Source organism: Amphibalanus amphitrite, unplaced genomic scaffold (genome assembly GCF_019059575.1).
Source record: "Amphibalanus amphitrite isolate SeventyFive unplaced genomic scaffold, NRLGWU_Aamphi_draft 000056F_arrow, whole genome shotgun sequence".
Lineage (NCBI taxonomy): Eukaryota > Metazoa > Arthropoda > Thecostraca > Balanomorpha > Balanidae > Amphibalanus > Amphibalanus amphitrite.
In genome coordinates this window covers 742624-766804 of record NW_024881552.1, presented here as the reverse complement: position 1 = coordinate 766804, position 24181 = coordinate 742624, and the positions used below count along the sequence as shown (strand labels likewise).

General features: G+C 50.1%; 2 protein-coding genes across 16 annotated transcripts in view; one reads left to right on the top strand and one right to left on the bottom strand.

The window, feature by feature from the left end:
* Positions 1 to 24181, bottom strand: part of LOC122378196 (translation initiation factor IF-2, mitochondrial-like) — a 40303-nt gene that overhangs the window by 4627 nt on the left and 11495 nt on the right. For 4 of the 15 annotated variants that reach the window (XM_043358976.1, XM_043358974.1, XM_043358973.1 and 1 more), the window contains exons 3-10: positions 5369 to 5459; positions 4205 to 4370; positions 3801 to 3897; positions 3363 to 3540; positions 1991 to 2154; positions 1404 to 1627; positions 852 to 1003; positions 271 to 333 (exon numbers count right to left, since the gene is read on the bottom strand). In XM_043358976.1, coding sequence (XP_043214911.1) covers positions 271 to 333; positions 852 to 1003; positions 1404 to 1627; positions 1991 to 2154; positions 3363 to 3540; positions 3801 to 3897; positions 4205 to 4370; positions 5369 to 5427 — 1103 coding nt within the window. In that variant the 5' untranslated portion in view covers positions 5428 to 5459. Of the gene's footprint in view, positions 1 to 270; positions 334 to 851; positions 1004 to 1403; positions 1628 to 1990; positions 2155 to 3362; positions 3541 to 3800; positions 3898 to 4204; positions 4371 to 5368; positions 5460 to 5752; positions 5772 to 6002; positions 6069 to 6133; positions 6290 to 24181 lie in introns of those variants that run through there. The other 11 variants (XM_043358980.1, XM_043358983.1, XM_043358984.1 and 8 more) reach the window with 9 other exon arrangements.
* LOC122378200 (methyltransferase-like protein 24) lies at positions 12782 to 21441 on the top strand. Its single transcript, XM_043358999.1, has 3 exons — positions 12782 to 12871; positions 14503 to 14629; positions 19989 to 21441. Exons 2-3 carry the CDS (start codon positions 14532 to 14534, stop codon positions 20776 to 20778), a joined length of 888 nt encoding a protein of 295 aa, XP_043214934.1. The 5' UTR covers positions 12782 to 12871; positions 14503 to 14531; the 3' UTR covers positions 20779 to 21441.

Sequence of the window (24181 nt, the reverse complement as noted above, 5' to 3'; positions counted from 1 at the left end):
TCATGCTGCTGTATTGACGGCACACATGCTGTAGCCATGGGAAATCAATATGCTTCCTCGAAAACAAATAACGCATCACTGTTGGGCAAGTTCTTAAAACAAGTATTAGGTAACTACTTCTCTACGATAACGAGTACGGCATTATGACATTGAGCGTGGAATGCGTCATTATTATTCTAGCGTCATTACATTAGTAATGGCTTATATCCACGCCCCCTCCCCCACCCGCCCCTAACCGGCGGCCACCAAGCGACAGTATGCGACACTCACCCTCGTTTGGGGTCCGTTCGGCTCTCGAGTACAACTCCCTCGACAGGCCCGGTCCGCTCCGCCCTATAACAGCGCGATGGACCGGTCACAAGGGGTCAGTAAGGGTCACATAGGTCAGTGGGGTCACATAGCCTCACATATCAGTCTGGATATTCAGTCCGGGTCACTCAAGGTCAGTCGGGAGCACACGGTAGTCCGAGTCACGGTATCGTTCGAGATCAACTGGGCCAGTTCAGAGCATACGAAAGTGAGCCACCTCGTTGTTCTGCCCGGGTTCGCAGGGCAGTGCAGCGCGCAACTTTTGCACCGTTGGTCAAGTACGCACCGCTGAACAATCGAAAACCCAACAATGGAAAAATAACCAAATTTAGCACAGAGCATCGCATCAAGATAATCTGAGGCTAAATCTCTTTGCATGCTAATTAGCGTGACGACCTCTATTCAGCTCGTATATGAGCGACCTATCAGTCGTCACGGCCCACTGGTAAGTGGCGACACTCCCGGCCTCTGGTGACCTGCTCCCCCGATAGTCGTCCCCCTGTCCTGCAACTGACGCCCCCCCCCCCCCCCCCGCCACTGACCGGAGGTCGAGCAGCTCTGCCAGCGTCAGGATGGTCTCCTTGAGCTCCGTGAGGCCGTGTCCGCGCAGGGCCGAGATCTGCACCGCCTGCACCTCACCGCCGAGCTCCTCCAGCTGCACGCCGGCCTCGAGTAGCGAGCGCTTCGTGGCCTCCTGCCGGACGCACAAACACAAACACAGCGTAAACACAGCCATCAACAAACACCCAGGGCGCAGACAGCTGCACTTCGAGCAGCGAGCGCTTCGTGGCCTCCTGCCGGACACACAAACACTAGCATGTAGGACATAATGAAGTGTAAACAGACGAATCACTGGGTGGCCGTTTGTTTGAATGGGTAGGTACTTACGGCCTGGCAACCAATGGGTATTTGAACAGAAACTCGTCACCAATCTGTCAGCTCCTACCATACTTCCCGTCCAGACCCTTAATTCTCCTCTGCCCTTGACGCTCCCCTCCTCCCAGTTCAAATACCCTTGCCTTTCCTCGCTCCCATCTCCCCCTCTCCTCTCTTTCTCTCGCTCTCTCTCTATCTCTCCCCTCTCCCCCTCTCACCACATCGGCCTCCGGTTTGTCACATTTGTTGATGGCCACCAGGAGCGGTACGCCGGCATCCTCCGCGTGCCGGACGCTCTCGCGAGTCTGTTCCATCACGCCGTCATCAGCCGCCACCACGAGCACCACCAGATCGGTGGCCAGAGCGCCGCGGTGACGCATCGCTGAGAACGCCGCGTGCCCGGGCGTGTCCAGGAAGGTCATTGTCTCGTCGTCCAGCTGCACTGCGGACACGGGAGGGAGGGACGGGGGAGAGGTTAGGGAGGGGTGTCCGAGGGGGAGGGTAGGGAGGGGTGCCCGAGGGGGAGGGTAGGGAGGGACTTCCTGCAGCCAAGTTAGCGAGGGGTGCAGCGCTAAATGTGGAATCGGGGTTCGGTGCGCTTCCGGGGAATTTCAGCGGCCGGAGGTCACAATGAAAGTAGAGTGAAAATCGTGTGATTATATGTACTATGTAGGCTCGTACTGCTGAGGCAGGCTGGAGGCGGTGTAGTGATTGTGCTGTGTGCTGTGGGCTGTGCGTTGTGCTGCTCACCTCTGAAGGCGCCGATGTGCTGTGTGTTATGTGTTGTGTGCTGTGTGTTGCTCACCTCTGAAGGCGCCGATGTGCTGAGTGATTCCTCCAAACTCAGAGTCCACCACGTGCGAGTGCCGCAGCGCGTCGAGCAGCGTCGTCTTGCCGTGGTCCACGTGGCCCATAATGGTGACCACGGGCGGCCGGCGGGGCACAGCCGACCAGTCGGCGGGCGGCGGCCTGCGGGGAGCGGGGTAGGTAGTAGGTACAGTCAGTCACAATCCGGCGGGATACAGTTAGTCACAGACCGGCGGGGAGCGGGGTACAGTCAGTTACAGTCCGGCGGGGTACAGTCAGTCACAGACCGGCGGGGAGCGGGGTACAGTCAGTCACAGTCCGGCGGGGTACAGTCAGTCACAGTCCGGCGGGCTACAGTCAGTCACAGACCAGCGGGGAGCGGGGTAGGTACAGTCAGTCACAATCCGGCGGGGTACAGTCAGTCACAGACCGGCGGGGAGCGGGGTAGGTACAGTCAGTCACAATCCGGCGGGGTACAGTCAGTCACAGTCCGGCGGGGAGCGGGGTACCGGGGTAGAATCAGTCCCAGACAGGCGGGCACTGCCGACCAGTCGGCTGGCGGAGGACAGCCGACGGGTGGAGTACGCTCAGCCAACGACAGACAGTGTTACTGGGGGATCATAACGATGATTCCGTAAGAATCAAGAATCAAGGTTGTTTGGGCTCTAGAAGACGACGTCGAGGTTTTTGTTGCAGCCCATTTTTTTAATCGCACCCTCTTCTGCGACAGTCTAATTTCACTTGGGTCAATCTTGTCTGTCTGCACGATGTTTGTCATAGCCAGCGTTGCCTAATCATATGTCACTGAACATATTGCTGGGATTGCAACTTACCGATGAAGAGCAAATAAATAATAGACGGTTTGTAAAGCGTTTTTCAATTGACATAATAAATCGATATCCCACTGTCGTCAGTTGAGACGAAATCTTGACACCGGGTAAATGTCAGCCGACTGCTTACTGCATCATAAATGAGGTCGGGCGGGTCACGGCATTTGACAGATATGTCAGCAGCGGTTTGGACCAGCGCTGTTGACCCAGCACTGGACGATGTCCTGCTGACAGGGTTACAGCACCACAACTGTTCAGTGATGTTCAGATAAGTGCAGACCGCCCGCCTGCGCGTGATGTCCTTAGCGGGTTATAACACTACTGTTCAGTGTTGCACAGAGTCCGCCCACCTGCGCGCGATGTCCTATAGCGGGTTATAAACACTACTCAGTGTTGTACAGAGTCAGCCCACCTGCGCGCGATGTCCTATAACGTGTTATAACACTACTGTCCAGTGTTGTACAGAGTCCGCCCACCTGCGTGCGATGTCCTATAGCGGGTTATAACACTACTGTTCAGTGTTGCACAGAGTCCGCCCACCTGCGCGCGATGTCCTTGCTGACGGGCGGCGCGGCCGGCTCCGGGGCAGCCACCACGGCGGCGCGCCGGCCAGTCTTCTTCACCACGCCCTGCAGCACGCTGATGTCTCCGATCGGCGCGTGGGACGAGTCGTAGTCGTCCGTGCCCGGGATGAACAGCATCGCCTCGTACACGTGGTCTGGCGGCGCCGTCAGATTCAGAGGGAGTCAGCGCAGGGGTCACGGGTCGGGACATTGGGTCAGGAGGTCACGGAGCCGAACCGAAAACGGGAGCTTCGTCGTGGACGGAGTTTAGAGATAAGGTCACGAACCTCTGGATTGTCAACTGAGCTATCTACCTTTCGCCATAGCAAATCAGAAATAAGCCGCAGTGGCGCAGTTCATGGCACATCGACAGCAAACTGGCGCCAATCGCGGTCCGACGCAGCCGCATACGAACCTTCCGTCTTCTCGAGCGCGGCAGCCAGCTCGGCGACCGTCATATTCCGCCAGATCTTCACCACCGGGTCCGACTTGGCCTTCGGCTTGAAGGCCAGCTGGAGCAGAGCCGAACAAGCAACGGGTCAATCTCGGGGCGAGGCGCAGCAGGGCGGGTGGCATGGTACATCACCGGCAGCAGTTGACTAGGTTGTAAAATCAGCCATAACACATGGCACTACACTGTATAGGTTTATACTCAATTCTTTAAATGCTGCTCTGGCTTAAACATTGCCTTATTTCAAATGTAAGGCCGGAGGGCTCCAAAGGCCTAATGACTTTTCCAATAGAACATCCAACAGACCACCGAACCTGAAGCCCCTGCCCTACCGTTTAGTTTCCCTGTGAATTGTGATCATGGCCCACCTTTTTGGTCTCCTTGGTTTTCCTCTGTTTGAGCAGGCGCGCGGACATGTGCAGCGCCCGGGTCTGTCCGCAGAGACTGCAGGCGTGGCCCGGGAGGGCGCCAGAGGGGTCCGGGGGTCGCTGCCAGCGGCGACCGGCACCAGCGCGCAGCCAGCCCCTGGCGGCACTGAAAACCAGTCAGCAGCAGGCTTGAAGGTGACAGGAGCAGCACTGAGTGATGAAACCTTAACCAGCGCCCTGCTGAGGAGGGGGTTGAACACTCCCAGCAGTTTTTCGCTAATGTTTCTGATACACCTCATCATACACCTTTTCCGCACATGCTGTGAAAATTTCGACGAAAGTCACCCAACGTCAGGTCACCAGGTCACATCAAGTGATCTCACCTCTTAAAAAGTTCCAATGCCTGTCATATCTACACCAAGTAACCGGTCACTTTGAAACTTCGGCAATTGATAAGAGCAACAATATGTAACAAATGCATACCTCGGAATTTTGATACGGTGACCTAAGGTCAGGTTAATTTTGCGACCTCTCCATTATAAGGCAACGGGAGAAAATTGAGAGGTGTCTCTTTTGAACGAACGTCATTCTACACACTTTTAAACACCGTATTACAAGTAAACATGATGCACTGAACCAGGAAATGGCACCTGTGAACCTCCTTATGTCCCTGAGGTCATCTTAGTTCCCAAATGGGGTCTAACAATTTTTCAGTAACTTCTGATAGAGGCATGCTAGAGCGATGGAAACACCTCAGATGTATTTGGATCGGCGATATGGATCGACTGATATGCAGCATGATCTTTTCCAGTCAGGTCATGACCTTGACCTGAGTTCAAATTTTCAATCTGGCCTTTTAAGGTCAAATTGTAGTTCATTTGACCCACCTCAATGAGAGGAACTACGATGCTGGCAGAAGTAATGTTGTGCCTCTCTTGAGTCAAATGTTAATTAAGAAAAAAACATTTTTCATAACAAAATGTTTTTTTTTTAGTTTTTGCCCAATGGAGGCTTGACTGTTCAAACATTCATTATTATCATTCAATTGTCATACAAATTTCCAACATGGAAGAGGCAAAAAGACATGGATTTCTATGGCATGGATGGTAATGGAGCTCCTGCATCCAACTACATGATAGCTACTAGATCTGTATGATAGCATACCTTGATCCACTTGCATTTGTAATGGAGTAGACAATGCGACTGATCAGAAGAGCAGCCATGCTTCTGGACTACTTCAACTTAAAGAAGACCCCTGAAAGATACACAAAGTAACACAATATTAAAACCTTGTACATCAAAATATTGCAACTAGCCTTCACAAAGATATGGGTTCCATCGGTTCCATCCCAGAATTCATGTTATCACATGCCTACGGGTATTCAATTGTTGATAATTTTTTCATAATAACAGCAACATCTACATTCTATAGGCTTATCAAGTCCCCTTCAGAATTTCCCATTCATTTCTGATCAATAATTCATTTCTGAAAAAAATTATCCTGCTGTCAGTGACAGCAGCAGAGCCTCAATGTGCAGCCATCCCAACCTTCAGTGATCAGCAGGAAAGACCAGGAAAGACCGCCACCAATTGAGCCAAACAAGAATGCTGACGTTCCTACTGAAATCTGAATGGAAGGTTACTGATGATTTTGGCATCCAATTGTGAAATCAACATCGCTGAACTTAATCCATCCATTTTCGATGTAGGAGCAACAGAAGGTAAGCTTATCCACATGATGCCGGCAATTAAGAGTGAAACCTCACCCTTCAAAATGGTGAATGATCTCGAGCCTGACCTTATCATTCGGAACAAAATCACAAACTCTAATCATACCAATACCAATACCGGTTTACCACGGCCCATGTTTTCTGCACTGACATATGCATTTAACTGTGTTCATGAAAACAAAAATAAAAGCACACTCACTAGAAGATTACCCCATTACCTGCCCTGCCCACTTCAGCTTTGGGAATGGGGCCTCCTGACACAGGCTTCGGAATTTGCAAGAATTTGCAAGATTCCTATGCAATTTGCAAGATTCCTATAGGAATTTGGATCGCATTTTGCACTGGCCGCGCCACTAATTGAAGCAAAAGCGTAAGCCACGCTTCTTACCAGCGCAGCCATATGCGGGGGAATTTTTAGAAATGGTCCTTCGTTGGTGTACCGTATGCACGGACGTATAAATAAACTGGACCCGCAACCACCTCCTTCACCTGTCCGTGCTTCTATCCTCAGGATACTGAAATCCTTCTCCTCCACGCCACAACCCCCTTCCGGGCTGGGCAGGCAACTTTATCTCATGCGGGCTGCTCCCTTGGAGCGGCACCGCTGCTCCTGAGGGAGCGCACCCCGTAGCCGGGTGCCGTGAGTGCCTTGGGGCTGGGTGGCCTGTCCTCTGGACGGGCTCAGCCCCGGCGACTCACTAGGGTGCCTGCCCAGACCAATGTCTCCCCCTAATTCCTATCATCCTTCCGGCTCTGCAATGGTCTTGTCGACCGAAAGGGCCTAACCCAACAAAACAAACAAAAACAAAAAAAAACACCTCCATTCAGGTGAAGCCGACAAGGCGCCATTTTACGTTGCCAAAAAACCGTGCTCTGGAAGGTCATCGAGCCAATACAATTAGAATTGCGTCCAAACGGATGATCGGATCGAGATGCTGGTGGTACCGTTCGACGGGTAATTCCTTGAGGCAGGTGATGATGGATGTCACATGTCACCCGGTGTCACATGACGCGTGCCACGTGCCGACAAACGTACAAAGGGCAAAAACCTTTAAGCGACGCTTCAAATCAAACGAAGGGCGGCACAGGTGCCAAACTCACAGGTCACATGTCCCAGTGTTCGACCACTAACATATGGTATGCTCGGCATCAGGGGGTGCGGAATGCACGCGCTAGTGGCGAAAAACATGTTTTGAGGAGGCATCCTCCGATTCCGGAAAACCTTGACCTAGGCACACCAAATTTGGCACACTGACACTACTGGACACGCGCTTTAAGGGGCTGTACAAATAGGCGTGCTGGGGTACACGGGGCACGTGCTGTGCACGTGCAAACCTTTTGATTTTGCACTCCAGGTGTCACAAATGCAATCAGTGGCGGCGGAACATCTTCAATTAAAGGGGGGCACTGCCGACTTTTGGTCCCATTCTTTCCATGCAACGCCCATAGGGCGTTGCATAGAAAGGGCTATGTTAAAATGCCCAAATCAAGGGGGACACGGTGCTCCGGTGCCCCCCTCGTTCCGCCGCCTATGATTTCAATATCACTTGCTTGCTCAATGCTCATTGCTCAGCTCGTATTGTAAGAGCACTGCGGCACAGCATAGATGCAGGCGCTTTGCTACTGCCATCTATGGGTGAAAGATGAAGATTATCCGCGCCGGGCGGTGGGGATGCTTGGACACCCTATGTGGATTTATGTAAATATCTCGAAAACGGCGTTGTGTAGCGCCGCCGTTTTCGGCACACCTTTTCATACATCTTTTTCACACATGCTGCGTAATTTTCAGACTTAGGTCACTCAAGGTTAGGTCATCAGGTTACGTCCAAGTGACCTTACCTTAGGAAAAGTTATAGTGCCCGTCATAGCTACACAGACTGAACAAACAATCGGTTTAAAACGTGCAGCGATTGATAATAGCAACAGTATGTACGCAGAGTACCTCTGCCTCGGAATTTCAATCAGTGGCGGCGGAACATCTTCCATTAAAGGGGGGCACTGCCGACTTTTGGTCCCATTCTTTCCATGCAACGCCCATAGGGCGTTGCATAGAAAGGGCTATGTTAAAATGCCCAAATCAAAGGGGGACACGGTGCTCCGGTGCCCCCCTCGTTCCGCCGCCTATGATTTCAATATCACTTGCTTGCTCAATGCTCATTGCTCAGCTCGTATTGTAAGAGCACTGCGGCACAGCATAGATGCAGGCGCTTTGCTACTGCCATCTATGGGTGAAAGATGAAGATAATGGTTATTGCGGTACAGTATTACTGCAGGCGCCAACAACGTAGATAACAAAGATGGCTATGCTGCGCTGGCCGGCGATTGAGGCGTAAATTTGCGTTGCTGGGTAGCAAAAAGTTTAGGAGTCCGAATTTGACAAAATAAATGATTTGCCGTGCTGGTGGTCTGAGCCTGAGGTCGCAAAATCAACAAACCCCTAGGTCAGTGATATTAAATTTCGAGGTAGAGGTTGGTACTCTACGTATATAGTGTTGCTCTTATCAATCGCTGCACGTTTTAAACCGATTATTCAGTCTGTGTAGCTATGACGGGCACTATAACTTTTCCTAAGGAGGCCACTTGGACGTAACCTGGTGACCTAGCCTTGAGTGACCTAAGTCTGAAAATTACGCAGCATGTGTGAAAAAGACGTATGAAAAGGTGTGCCGAAAACGGCGGCGCTACACAACGCCGTTTTCGAGATATTTACATAAATCCACATAGGGTGTCCAAGCATCCCCACCGCCCGGCGCGGATAATTTTTTTGCACGTGCAGAGCGCACCTTTGGGGGCCACCAGGAGATGGATATGCTCAATAACTATGCTGGAATACATTCTGGGTGGCGTGTGTAAATTTGGCACTTTGAGCTTGTCAGCGCTACCCGCCCTACCCGCATATGTGACACCTGGAGTGCAACATCAAAAGGTTTGCACGTGCACAGCACGTGCACCGTGTACCCCAGCACGCCTATTTGTACAGCCCCTTAAAGCGCATGTCCAGTAGTGTCAGTGTGCCAAATTTGGTGTGCCTAGGTCAAGGTTTTCCGGAATCGGAGGATGCCTCCTCAAAACATGTTTTTCGCCACTAGCGCGTGCATTCCGCACCCCCTGATGCCGTGCATACCATATGTTAGTGGTCGAACACTGGGACATGTGACCTGTGAGTTTGGCACCTGTGCCGCCCTTCGTTTGATTTGAAGCGTCGCTTAAAGGTTTTTGCCCTTTGTAAGTTTGTCGGCACGTGGCACGCGCCATGTGACACTGGGTGACATGTGACATCCATCATCACCTGCCTCAAGGAATTACCCGTCGAACGGTACCATCAGCATCTCGATCCGATCATCCGTTTAGACGCAATTCTAATTGTATTGGCTCGATGACCTTCCAGAGCACGGTTTTTTGGCAACGTAAAATGGCGCCTTGTCGGCTTCACTATCTTCCATAGGAGGTCCATTGGGATTGTCAGTCCAGTTTATTTATACGTCCGTGACCGTATGTCATACATGAGTGGCTCGAACCTATGCAAAACAAAACACAGTTTGCTGTTTGTTTGCCTGCGATACTGACAGTTTTCTACTAACAGTTGTATGGAAACTATCGCATTGATTTGACGCCATACAACGGCCGACGATTTGCAAGTGTGCGGCTCGGAGCAGTGGCGGATCCAGGGGAGGGCAAACAGGGCAACTGTCCCTCCCAAACGGCAACGTTTTAACACTACGCCTATAAATTAAACAGTGCATGGAAAGAACCACTACGTTGTTATGGTTCACCCCTCCCAAAACTCTGAGCTGAATCCGCCAGTGGCTCGGAGCGACGTTGGAGGCGGCTGCGGACCACCGGCCGCCGGCCAACAGCTCGACAAGCATGTGCTATTGGTCTCAAGATAAGGGACCAGGCGACCTGTATGTTTGATGCGGTGAATACCCCCACCTTCGCCACACTCGCTCGGTGCTACGGAGCTCCGATCTCGCGACCGGTCACCTGTACTTGTAGACTGTGCCGCATGACATAGCAGTCGAGCGGGCCAGCGGAACTTAGGCGGAAACTAGCGCCGCGTTTGACAGAGAAGGACGCTCACCATTCCGCGGCGGGAGGGCCGCTCGCCATTTTAACTCCACGTAGCGTCTCGCTGACAATGAAAGACACTACAGGACGACAATATATCGTTCCACAAAAGTTATGTCCACTACCTATGACAACACTTTCCTGTTCCTAATCGTGTCCACACCTGAGGGATAACGATTCAGGCTGACTCCTGCATTGCGCGGCCCTTGGCCGCAGAGCATGAGGTGACGAACGAACCTCGGGTCACGGATCACCGAGCTACGGCCAGTTTCACAGAGATTGTCCACCTGAACGGCTGCGTCGGTACGTGAATGTCTGAAATTTCTATCAAGGGAGCTGAACCAGACAGTCGGCATGCTCCATGACACAGCGTGTCATTGCTGATTGGTTGGGACATCTGCCTGTTGTTTTTGTTTGCATTGCAAGCACCGACGGGGGTCTGCGCCAACTTAGTACCGACGGGGGGGGGGGGCGGATGACCGCCCCCCTGAGATCTCGAGAACGAAGCAAGATAGCGACAAGCGGTAAACGGCATCGGATACGCACGGCCAAGATCTACAATTTTTACTAAGGTCATTTTCAGGTCAGGTCAAAGATGACGTCACAGGGGTCGAAAAAGTCAAAATGGCGGCGCTAAATATGGAGAGAGTTTTTCTCGAATAACTTTCGAATTAGTCAAGATAGGAACAAACTAAGGGCATCATCGTGATCCTCTCGTCAATCCGCATCGAATGATATATATGTTGACCTCGAAAGGTCAAGGTCAAAGGTTGACCTCAGGTCACGTGACCTCGAGGTCATCATGTATATCATTCGATGCGTCTTGACGAGCTGAACACAATGAGACCATCCACGCGTCTGTATCTTGTTCCTGTACGGAGTTATTGGCCAAAAACCTTTGGTGACCTTTGATGACGTCACATGACCTCACAGCTGCCCAACAGCAAAACAGACCTCAAGGTAGTGAAGGTTGATCGTATATGAAGTCATGTATGGTATATGGGGCCATTCCGACCCGTTTTAGTGGTAAAAACAGGGAGTTGATTTTTCCCCCATTGACTTATAATGGGGAGGTCGCGAAATTGACCTGACCTTAGGTCACCGATATCAAAATTCCGAGATATACAAATTGTAGCTACTAATGACCTAATAACATCCTGCGACTTTCAAAGGCCTCCGACATCTACTGTAGCTCTGGCACGGTGACAAAGTTGCAAAAAAGTGACTTGAGGTTGGGTCATTCAAAGTGACCTGGTGACCTGACCTTGAAAGGTAGGAGGTTCAAACTTGCACACCATGTGTAAAATTGATAAGGGAATAGTCATACCAAATTTCGCGGCGCTACGCGCCGCGGTTTTCCCGCTATTCGCGAAAAACCTCAGGGGGCGGATATCCGCCCCCCCCCCGTCGGTGCGCGGGTTAATTATAGACGAACTGTCTGCACAGTTGGTGGGATAAGCGTACGGCTGCTGGCAGTGTTGCTGATCGTTCCAGTTTGCCGGCATGCGCCTACTAGTGGTGTCAATTACGGAAAATCGGAATACCGATATCAAACCAAATACCGACCAAAACCGTGGGGAAATACCGAAACCAAACCAACTTGGGAAAATGAAGAAAATTGACCAACTTTTTACAGATTTCTTAGCCTCTTATACATCAGTGAGGGTTCATGATACCAACAAAATACCAAACACATTACGATTGAAATACCAAATACCAAGTTGGTATCGGTTTGGTATCGGTATACCAAAAAGTTGGTATCGGTTTGGTATCGGTATACCAAAAAGTTGGTATCCGATTGACATCTCTAGCGCCTACCATTTCAAACGCCACAGAAATCGCATTGAAAAAGGCGACCGGGAAGAGGGGCTAGTATACTTGGCGACAAAATTGGCCAAGCGGCTCGCGCTGAAGCGCTATCACATCTCCAAACAGGACCGTGAGACGCAATTGGAAGAGCTCTCCGAGGCTCATCATCTACCTCCGGCCCAATACTAAGCCAACGCATGGTCAATGACATGTTGACATGCATTTTCAATCAGGACGGTGCGCCAACTCATCGCTCTGCCAAGGCCTAGCGGTGGTGCGAATTGAACGTGCCAGACTTCTGAAGTAAAGAGATGCTAGCCGGCTGCCCTCCGGACCTCATCCTGATCGACGAACTTCGGGCTGTCGTCCAGCAGAACCTGGACAAACAGAAGCCGGCGACCAGCCTCGGCGCCTTGTCGTTACAGCTCAAACGGGCATGATAAAACAATCCAGCCGTATTTACTGCACAACCTAGTTGCCAACATGCAAATTGCGCTCGTATGTAAGTCCCTGTTCGTGGAGAATAAAATGAACGCTAAAGAGAATCGCTGTCCCCTATGTAGTAACTTAGAGAAAACATTTTTTTAGAGGATAAAACTTATGCCGGACCATGTAGCTCACGCATCATTCATTGCAGTTTCACCTTAGACTGCAAGACGTGGCAATTTGTTTAGGTCTTAGGACATAGCAATTAATGTTGTCATGATCGGCATACCGCCGAGAACGTCACTATTTATATCATTATCTTAATCTCGCGAGAGCCGTAGGTATACATACCTACAACTCCCGGAACTGCGGCGCCGACCGCCGTCCCCATGTACCTACATATGTATTGGTCGGCACCAGGCGCTGTTCCCGCCGGCCGGTGTGTCGGTCACATCCACGACCACACCCGTCGCTGCCTGGTCACCGTGTTCCCAGTAACGGTGGCCAGGGGGGCGTGCGTCCGTGCGCCCCCCGCGCCCCGCCCGGCCGGCCGGCCGGCGGCAGTCAGCAGTCGCAATCAGTCGGGGACGGCCACGAGTCGAGAGCGGTCAGCTGCGCTCCCGGCGGACGCACGGTAAGGCCCAGCGGAACGGACTATCGCACTAACAATATGTAGAACGGCCGCGCTGCTGCTCTAGAGAGATCACACAACATATCAACGGCTTTAGGTTAGAACTTTCAAAAATATTAATCGAAACGTTAATGATGATTTAACACGCGCAGTGGAAGGGTTGCGAGTACTACGCCCAGTGGAAGGGGGGCGGATGTCGCCCCCCCTAAGATCTCAGCTCCCACTGGAGCTAGAAAGACGAAATTTGGAGGGTAGATGGGGGCCATAGGGAACTCTGTTGTGTGCGAATTTCATGACCCTAGGTCAATATCTTCAAGGTCAAATGAGGTCAAATGTGGTCAAATCTGCCATATGAGCGACTTTTTTTGCGTTTTCACGCCGACAACTCCAAAAGTTACCGGCCGATTACCTTTTTTCTTTCACTCTACGAAAGATCAAACATTTGTGAGCACGTATGGTGAATTTCTAGTTAATCTAACAATAAATATGGCAGTTACAAGCCTGCTTAGGATAAGATGTCGCCGGCTGAAGCGGGACCGGCCGATGCGGGAAACGCGAGCCGCGGCAATCACAATTTTGTGTTTACACACTCATAACTCAAGTGGTTACCGGCCGATTTTCAAAATTCTTTGACCATATGATTGCATGTACATTTCTCAGTCTTCTCACCAAAGTTGACGCGAATCTAATGTAATCAGCAGTAAGGAGCGCGATGTAAAGACTGAACCGTCCCGCCCCGGCACAGCTGACGCGTCTGTGTGCCCCGGTGCTGACTGCTGCTGACCCGTCTGTGTGACCCGGTGCTGACTGCTGCTGACCCGTCTGTGTGACCCGGTGCTGACTGCTGCTGACCCGGTGCTGACTGCTGCTGACCCGTCTGTGTGACCCGGTGCTGACTGCTGCTGACCCGGTCCTGACTGCTGCTGACCCGGTGCTGACTGCTGCTGACCCGTCTGTGTGACCCGGTGCTGACTGCTGCTGACCCGTCTGTGTGCCCCGGTGCTGATGGCTGCTGACCCGGTGCTGACTGCTGCTGACCCGGTGCTGACTGCTGCTGACCCGTCTGTGTGACCCGGTGCTGACTGCTGCTGACCCGTCTGTGTGACCCGGTGCTGACTGCTGCTGTCCCGTCTTTGTGCCCCGGTGCTGGCGGCTGCTGACCCGTCTGTGTGACCCGGTGCTGACTGCTGCTGACCCGTCTGTGTGACCCGGTGCTGACTGCTGCTGACCCGGTGCTGACTGCTGCTGACCCGTCTGTGTGACCCGGTGCTGACTGCTGCTGACCCGGTGCTGACTGCTGCTGACCCGTCTGTGTGCCCCGGTGCTGACTGCTGCTGACCCGTCTGTGTGACCCGGTGCTGACTGCTGCTGACCCGTCTGTGTGACCCGGTGCTGACTGCTGCTGTCCCGTCTGTGTGCCCCGGTGCTGGCGGCTGCTGACCCGTCTGTGTGACCCGGTGCTGACTGCTGCTGTCCCGTCTTTGTGCCCCGGTGCTGACTGCTGCTGACCCGTCTGTGTGCCCCGGTGCTGACTGCTGCTGACCCGGTGCTGACTGCTGCTGACCCGTCTGTGTGACCCGGTGCTGACTGCTGCTGACCCGACTGTGTGCCCCGGTGCTGGTCGGGTGCTGCAGGGTCCGTCGGAGCCCACTCAGCCGGCATTATGACCGGTACGACGCCGCTGCGCCGCGGCCCCCTGAAGGTGGCCGTCGGGGCCGCTATGCTGGTCACCTTCATGCTGCTGGTGGCTCAACACTCATGGTGAGCTGGCCGGGGGTCATCGGCATGACATAGGGTGTCATAGCGACACGTAACACAGTGACACGTAACAGTGTCACACCGCGACGCGATGGGAACGCGAAATATTGAGCTGTGTCGTCGTCGTGGCCAACCATGGGCTCAGCCATGCAGCTGCTGCGACTCTAGTTCGCCAGTACGGAGCGTACACTGTGACCTCACGACTCCAGTTCTGGAGATTTTGGAAACTTTTACTTTCATGCACACTTCCTTCGATTATATTTTTTGGTTGAATTCGGTAAAGCGAGAATGAGTGTCACTGTTGTCGTCACAGCCAATAACGCCGCAAAACCTGGGCAGAGGCTAGGGGCGAATCGGCCCCCACCTGTAGTTTTTTCTCTTGACGGAAAACGACTTAAGCGAAAAAGACTTAACCCTATTCCTGGCGGGGGGGGGGCCTCAGGAGCCCCCCCCCCCTGAGGTTTTTTGGTTATTTCTCCCAAACGCGTTGAGCTAGGAAACTCAAATTTTCTGACTTTTCCTAAAAGGCTTCTACGCAACATGTCTGAAAATTTTGAGTTGATCTGACCTCAGGTCAGGTCACCAGAGGTGGTTTGGTGACCCTACCTCAGAAAAGTTTGCAATCACGCCAGAGCTAGAGTTTTTGACCGATCAATTTCTTCTCTTCAGGCTTTAGTTAGGGTACCAGTATGTGCAATTTGTATATCTCGGAATTTTGATATCGGTGACCTAAGGTCAGGTCAGTTTCGCGACCTCCCCATTATAAGTCAATGGGGGAAAAATCAACTCCCTGTTTTTACCACTAAAACGGGTCGGAATGGCCCCATATACCATACATGACTTCATATACGATCAACCTTCACTACCTTGAGGTCTGTTTTGCTGTTGGGCAGCTGTGAGGTCATGTGACGTCATCAAAGGTCACCAAAGGTTTTTGGCCAATAACTCCGTACAGGAACAAGATACAGACGCGTGGATGGTCTCATTGTGTTCAGCTCGTCAAGACGCATCGAATGATATACATGATGACCTCGAGGTCACGTGACCTGAGGTCAACCTTTGACCTTGACCTTTCGAGGTCAACATATATATCATTCGATGCGGATTGACGAGAGGATCACGATGATGCCCTTAGTTTGTTCCTATCTTGACTAATTCGAAAGTTATTCGAGAAAAACTCTCTCCATATCTAGCGCCGCCATTTTGACTTTTTCGACCCCTGTGACGTCATCTTTGACCTGACCTGAAAATGACCTTAGTAAAAATTGTAGATCTTGACCGTGCGTATCCGATGCCGTTTACCGTTTGTCGCTGCGATGTGTAGTTTTTGAGATCTGAAGGGGGGGCCGAATCGGCCCCCCCCCCCGCCAGTTTCTTGTCCCGGCGGAGCCCGCCAGGAATAGGGTTAAGGCTAAAAATTTCGTGACTTTTCCTTGCTATTCATTGGACACATCGTGTCAAATTTTTGAGTTTTTAGCTTGCGCAGAGGCGTCTCCAGGACGAGTTTCTCGGGGCAGTTTTGGCCCATGCAGCTTTGACTGTTTCTACATTTGCCGCTAAGCAGCGACTTACTTAGGTTTGTACCGGCGATCAGTGGCACCACCCGTCATATGTATGCACCTATAGACTATGTGACGTCATTTTACAATGAAAATATTGGAATAAGCGGATCCAGGTAGCTGAGAAAGGGGTAATATCAATGTACTGCCCCCGTCTTAGCGTGCCGGAATCCGTCTTGCTTAACGAAAACGTGTATTTTGTCCTCACGTTGCATATTTTGCATGATATGCACATCATGTCATAAGACACATGACAGGACAAATTCCAAAAAATCAAAATTCCAAAAATTCTGATTTTTTCAGGATTTCTAGTGGGCCAGGTGATCTACGTTCTGGTATGGGTCTCCCCTCCGCGGACCATCTGGTGCACGTGCCACGTGCACGTGCCACGAGGTGTGGCTAAAAAGAAACCGGACTGCTCGTGCTGGCCATAAACTAGGGGACCCGAAGACTAGCGAGACACTTGGCATTAATCTTTAGCATATTGTCGTGATGTGTGCCAAACGGCATCTCAATATCGCAATTATTCTCCTTTCCATAGCTCTTTGTTTTATCGATGTTCGGCGGCCTTGTCATCGCCAGGCTTCTACAATGAACTTCGAAAAAAGAGGGAACATCACGTTCCTTACCAGACTGGAGAAAAGTCCAACAGAGACGCTGAATCTGTTCAAGGCTGTTAATGGGGAGCAAGTCATGTGTAACATGCAAGTGTTTGAATGGCATACGAGGTTCAGCACTGGTCGTGAGGATGTCGGTGATGACCCTAAGGTCTGGAGGTCCATCAGCGTCCGCGCGCATGTCGAAGTCGATAGTGGAGATGACATTGATCGTCTTTTTCGATCATAGGGGATTCGTTCCCCGCCAGTTCGTGCCGGATGTGCACCACAGTCGACCAGCCACTTCTACAAGGAAGACCTGGGGCGCCTCATTTCACGAGTCAGGCGCACCAAGTGGAGTTTCTGGGAAGCCAAGAACCGGGTGCCCCATCACGACAACGCTCCCGCGCATTCTGCCATTAGCGTCCAGCAGTTCGTTGCCGAAATACAGGTCGCGGTGCTCAAGCACCCTCCTATTTGCCAAACCTCCCTCCCTGTGACTTTTGGCTGTTCCCTGAAATGAAAAACGTCGTCAAGGAAACCCATTTTGAATCAGTCGAGGACATCCAGACCGGAGTGACCAGCGTCAGCGTCATCAATAAAACAAAGAGCTGTGGAAAGGAGAATAATAGCGATATCGAGGTGCCGTATGGCAAACATCACGACAATATGATAAAGATTAATGTCCAGTATTTCGCTAGTTTTCGGGCCCCCTACTTTATGGTCAGCACGAGCAGTCCGTATACCATGACAAAAACTCAAAATAACATCCCAAGTTAGCTTACCTGAAACCGCCTATGATTTTTGAAATGTCCAAAATACCGGAATATATATGAAGGCCCAGTCCATGAAGAAAGGACCCCTGAAGTTTCATCAAAATCGGTCAGAAAGTAAAGAAGTTATCACATTTTTAGTGATGAGGTGAAAACGCCATTTTTTCCCGAAAATTTTTGCTTCAAGGACCCCCAATTTTGATTTTTTTTTTTACTTTTTATAGTCAATCTGAAAGTTCACGATGAGCGCAATCGAATGGCGTTTGTCCCATTAAGATCTGACATTTAGTTTTCGAGATATCAAGGGGGCGAATCGCCCCCCCCCCCCCCACCAGTTAAAGGGACTATCCCACCTTCTAAAATGTTGTTAAAACCAGTTAAATTGTGCCCGACTTTATAGATTGGATGACCAGGAACACGGTTCTGGCATTTATTTTTCATTTAACATCTTAGGCTTTCCATATTCTAAACACAAACTTTCAAATATGTGACGTCACAGCCCAAAATTACCTCCTTCCCCAGGCCATATTACTGTCATAAAGCTGATTCTTTTTACTCTGTAGGCACCACAACAAAGTTCAGACCAAGTTTTAAGCGATTTTTCAACGAACAAACCCATTTAAATAAGAATGACTAAACGAGGTGACGTCACACTAACGGTCGCTCCATGTTGAAGATAGGGCCTTGCACAAGGCCCATTTTCAAATGAAGGGAACGAATTTCTTCAACACCAAGAGGCCGCGGGGGTTGCAACTTAGATAGATAGTGGTTTCTGAACCTCGCCGCAAACTTGGCTATCTCAACTCAAACCCCAAAGGTGGGATAGTCCCTTTAACGTAGTCCAGAAAGCCCACCAGTAGGAATAGGGCTGGTTGCAGTGCTAAAGTTCAGTCGCTCAATATGTGCAATGTGCCTGTATCACGGAGGCAGTCCCGTCTCCAAGTGCTCAGGTCACATCGATTATCTGTGCCGTGTTGCCACCAACAGAGGCGCCGTCTGAGAGCTCCTGCGGACGTGCCGCTCTGTGGATGTATGTACTGACTGAAATCAATAATGTTAGAGTGGTGCTGCACCCTTTCCATGTCGAGCGGTAGCGTGTCCCTCGATCTGCCGCCCCTCCCGCTGAATGTCGTCATGAAATAACAATAGATTCTATTCATGTTATTCATTCGTTTACCCTACATGTACAGTCTGTCTTAAAAGTACCGCGCAAAGTAACGATGGATCCATCAAGCCTAACCCAGGAAGGGCCTGCTATAATTTGAAAGTCACCGAACCAATCGACCCGGGGAATGGACAATGATGTCCACTGCTTCGGTGACACAAATTTAGCAATCCTTCCTCAGTCAGGCTTGATTGATCCACCGGCACTTTGCGCGGTACTTTTAAGACAGACTGTACCTACATGAACATTCATGTGTTTTACCTATCTTGCACCAGTACAATCTAGCATACAACTGCCTTCCTCGGGTTTTGACGCTGGACACTGGACAGGTCAACAAATACCCTTATGCTCCTACACATTTGGGAAACTTTGATATAAATGTTTCTAAATAAGCCATGCTGCTGAACATCGCCACTGGTTAGGTATGTGCAGCATTCCATTGTGCAGGTGCCAGGCCATGGTTCACGTCGTGCCATCAGCCGCAGTTTTTGGGATGCTTTTTTTCGCGGGGCACTCACTATGTGTGTCTCCACGAGAAAATGATGTTTTTCACGTCCCAGGAAATGTCGCGATTGTGGACGGGTGTCCCTAATCTCAGGCATTCAGTAAACTGGAAATAACAGCTGAGCGTTGAGACGTTGCTATAGTTATTTCTGTCGAGCTAGCATGACAAATCTGTAGTGGAAGTATTTTTCATCCATACAGTTTTCTTTGGATGATTTTGGCTTCATCACGTTTAGAATGAAATCGAGAGCACGTGCAGTAGCACCTCAACCGTGACGCTTGCCGGGTCTCGGTTACTGGGTGGGTGCCCACTTACATGTCAAGTTTCAGCGCAATCGCCTCCGTAACTGCCAAGTTATTGTAATGGGAACACACCTGACACCGCTTCATTTTGCCGTCGCACATGTATTGGGTCACCCCCCCCCCCCATGCACCGAGAGTATAGCGATGCTTGTGGAAGAGATGCTCGTAAGCTACCAAAAATAGTCAATTAGCCTAGATGCATCAACAAGAGTATAGTCCATTGCGGAGTAGAAAAGGTGGGGCTACACTGTACACAACAAAAAAAGACCGTAGGTGAATCGGTTTAGCGGTTGCTGAGGCCTGAGATAAAGCCTCTCGAAAGCGTTACAGGCCGGGCCGGGCCGGGCCGGGCTGCTCATACTTAGATTTTGCCGTTATATTGAAAAGACTCGCTTCGCCCGCTCGCTTGTAATAACTAGACATGGAGATTGGAGTACTAATCGACCGGCATTACGTTGGCAGGCACCACCCTCCTGAAGAATCTCTCACCCCTGCGGTACAGCTTCCTGAGCTATCGCCAAACGCAGAGTCGATGGTGAAGCCACCGGCCCTGCCGCCAGCACCGGACGACGACACGGCGATGACCGTGGCCCTGTTTCGCTACATCGAAAACCCGGAGGCCTGCTGCCGAAAGCTAACCATGTTCGGCGGCACTCTGGCGGGCGGTAAGAAGATCGACGGCGACAAGTTTGTGTGTCTGGACGCGGAGCACGCGCCGCCACCGGGGGCCTGTCTCGTCTACTCGGTGGGAATCTCGAACGAGTGGAGCTTCGACCGGCAGATGACCAGCTACGGCTGCGAGCTGCACTGCTTCGACCCGTCCATGAAGTCGTACAACCGAAACGTGACCGAGTTCGGCGCGCGGTTCTACAAGATCGGCCTGAGCGGCCGGACCGAGGTGCGGCCGAACGGCTGGCATATGATGACGCTGACGGACATCAGGCAGAAGCTGGGCCACTCGGAGCGCGACATCCACTACCTGAAGGTGGACATCGAGGGCAGCGAGTGGTCCTGGCTGGAGAACGACCCGCAGAGTCTGCGCGGCGTCCACCAGCTGGGCATGGAGGTGCACATGACACTCAAACCGGCCAGCCTGCGCAGACACTACGCCGTCTTCAGGGCCATCCAGCAGGAGGGATTCGCGCTGGTGCACGTCAACGCCAACCGGGTGTACGGCCGGCAGTCCAAGCTGCCGGGCGTACAGGACAAGGTCAGCAGCCTCTACGAACTGGTGTGGGTGAGGGTCAAGTGAGGTCGCCGCTCGGTCGGCGCTTGGCCCGGTACAAGGTCGATCGGATGGCGAGTGTGATTTTGTGGTTGTAGGTAAAACAGCGTATGATGTACGGACATGATGTTGCATAGGTATATGTGATGTGCATGGTTTACGGGACGTGATGTGCGTGGTGGTTGTGATGCATGATTGTTATGTTAGGACTTTTTTTCGACAGAGGGTTCTCAAATGCATCAAGATGTCGAACGCAGCTTTGGAGGTTAGAATCGATCATTATTGGCATTCATTAACTTCATTCGACATTCGTACATCAGTTCAAAACTGCTGCGCTTTTTTGCCGTGGCATGATTGACGCTGCCACACTGCTTAGCTCCTGCTCACTGCTCAGTAGCCCAGGTGTAGGTAGAAAGTCTCCGAGGAACACACAGTGGCGTTATCGGTCATTGTTTTAGTCAATATTTGCTCGCTGTTTTATTTGCTGATAACTAACTTAAGTCAGTTAAATGCCCATCGTTAAACATTAAGGCTACAAGCTGTTGTTTTGAATTGAACTTTTTATGTGTGCTTTTTATTGGATAGGATGTGTGAACATATAATCGTTTACAAAACTTAATTTATCAAAATGTAATACGCGACATGCAATGCAATGAGCATCAATAAACATAAATGTCCGCCTGATAGGTCTCCGCTTGTTTTGGTATTTCTGTCTAATGTTGTGCGTATTATAGCATCAATTAATTAATGTATTGAATTGAATTATTTAAAGTATCGTTAACGATAGGGACTGAGCTTGAGCAGCTTAAATTCATAAAAGGACATTTGCAGTTTTTTAGAGGAAATAGGGTGCCTAGTGCCTACTGCCTATTGCAGTGCCACTTTGTCCAATTAACGTTTAGGTACGTGGTATGCAAGAGGCATCGAAGGAGATTTTTTCATTTAAACCGCGACCACCTGGGGGAGGGGGTCGGAACCGACCCCCTCCGTTTTTCTTGAATAACTCGTGAACCGTTTCAGCTATTAACTTGAAACCTTGTATATCTTCCTCCCCATCAATTTTACGCCTTGTGTACAACTTTTGGTCATTTTTCAAAAAGTGTTTAAGTTTTATCCAATTCACTGACGTGACTACATGGTATTTTTAGTCAAAAAATAATAAATGTTTAAAAATCGCCAAGAATCAAGGTTAAAAGCAAAATGGAAATTGAAGGGAGGCCAATAGATGCAGCTTGACGAGATCTTTAAAATGGCTATCTCGTATTCCCCATAAAATGCGCTTTTTACCCCTAAAATTCATAAAACTTTTTTTGGAAACAGCTACTTAAATCCAAAATTCCAACATCTTCAAAAAAAAAAACGGAATATATGTTATAGAGCACTATAAGTCATAAGAACATTTGATGTCTCAAATTTCAACCTTCTATCCTGTTTTTTGACCCCCAAATTGTAAAAAATAGCTACAACATGTTTAAGGCATTGTGACGTCATAAGTAACTTCGTGAGTTTTATTAGGCACTTCTGACCATCGCATGTCAAAACAAATTGCAGCATTAGATTCCTACAAAGCTCGTCTAGATAAATGCATTTTTATGTTAAAAAACTAAAATCGGACTTTTTTCTTTTCCCTGACTTGACGATGTATAGAAGGAATCTTGATGTATAGTACCCATTAACCCTCGCCCGCACATGGGGGGGGGGGTGGTTGCCACCCCCCCAGGCAGTCTTTCTGCTCTGCACTCAACATTTTTTAGAGCTAGAAGGCTGATTTTTCGTATAGCTGCTCGTCTATCCTTTCTTGATGTCCACTGAAAATTTCAAGTTTCTGTGATTTTTGGTTTCGGAGATATGACCTTGTTTTTCAGGTCATGTCATGACCCAAATGGCCAATTCTCAACATCTTGCGTTTGCCATGGGCCTTGTGAGCTTTTGACACCCTGATTTCGGCCTTTTTTGCCAGTCTTACCTCCCACCTATCATGGAACATGTTGTTCGACGATGTACAGGGGTCAAGGTCAGGGTCAAGGTCAACCTAGGTCATCTAAGATAATTGCGTTTTAGGCAAGCTGAATTTATTTTTTGTGAAGTTTTTTGACTGCATTTTTGGTAAAAGCTTCTCAGATCATGATTTCATGTGATATGGACCCAAAAACAATCGGTGCACACATCAGTATACACACAGATACACACAGACATACAAACACATATAATTGACCTTGACCTAACTTGACCTGAAATGACCTCAGCAGCAAAATTCTGGTCGGATAGTGTGACAAAGAGGTTCTAGCTGGCTTGGCACCAGAAAACAGCATCGTCATCGGTATTTGATAAGCAGCGCACTTGATATCCAACGGTGACCCAAAACAGCAACATTTTTTAGTTTGACCTGACCTGGAAGGTCAATGACTGACCTGAGAAGGTAAAACTGGGTATCATTGGATTCGTCTCTTCCCAAAGAATCTTTTTGGTCTTTACTGCTAAGCTCTATCTCCAACAGGAACGAAATGGCGCGGGGGGGGGGTGGCAACCACCCCCCCCATGTGCGTTCTAGGATGGGAAAATGGCATGTGCGGGCGAGGGTTAACGAATTTTTATGCTTTCAATACACAGGATAGTGACTTTAGGTCACATATAACCATGACCATCGAATTCGTCGTGAAAAATAACCCATAAAACATGTGTCGCATGATAAATTTTCTGCATCGGCAATAGCCTTTTCTAAAAAAGAATGTTTTGATGTGAGGATAGCCCCTATATTCGACGGAGCTAAATGAAGCGAGATTTTGTCTTGCATTCAACCTTAATACAGCATATTTGAGCGTTTGGCAAATTCAGTGGTGTCGATTTTTTTCTTTTTTGGCGATCGTTGAAAAGTTATCACTTCAAATAACCGTGCTCCAATCTCCAATCTGATGCTGAACTGGCTTCAAACACGAAAAGAAGGCACACACTTTCTGCCATATTGTTGATAACAACATCATTCGGTTTATACATGCTATGTACACACCGATACATCCATGTGTATATTGGTGCGAAGGCATGCTGCATTCACTCACTTCCGCGATGACACGCAGCACTACGATGATTAGGTGGTTAGGCTGACCCCCTCGTCACGGTCGCATTTACCGGAAATGGAGTGACAGAGCAGCAGTGGTGCTCTGTGGTGCCGCACCACTACACCACTGCACCACGGATCGCCAGGTGGAATGACCCAGCGGTTATCGGATCTCCCGAGACTGCAGATTACCGGAACTGGAGGCTTTCCGCCCGCGCCGGCCGTCGGTATACTACATAAGGCGGGACATATGCGCCAATTCAATAACATAAATGATCGCATAAATAAATGCTTGCACATTAACATAGATCGTGCGAAATAACTATGTGTCTTCATTTAAAACACTTCTCAAAACAAGTTATAAATGTATATATA

Excerpts from the sequence above, each read along its gene's own strand:
- LOC122378200 (XM_043358999.1), top strand. The coding sequence starts at position 14,532 with ATGACCGGTACGACGCCGCTGCGCCGCGGCCCCCTGAAGGTGGCCGTC. Across the intron at positions 14,630-19,988 it reads CTGGTGGCTCAACACTCATG|GCACCACCCTCCTGAAGAAT; the intron begins GTGAGCTGGCCG and ends TTACGTTGGCAG.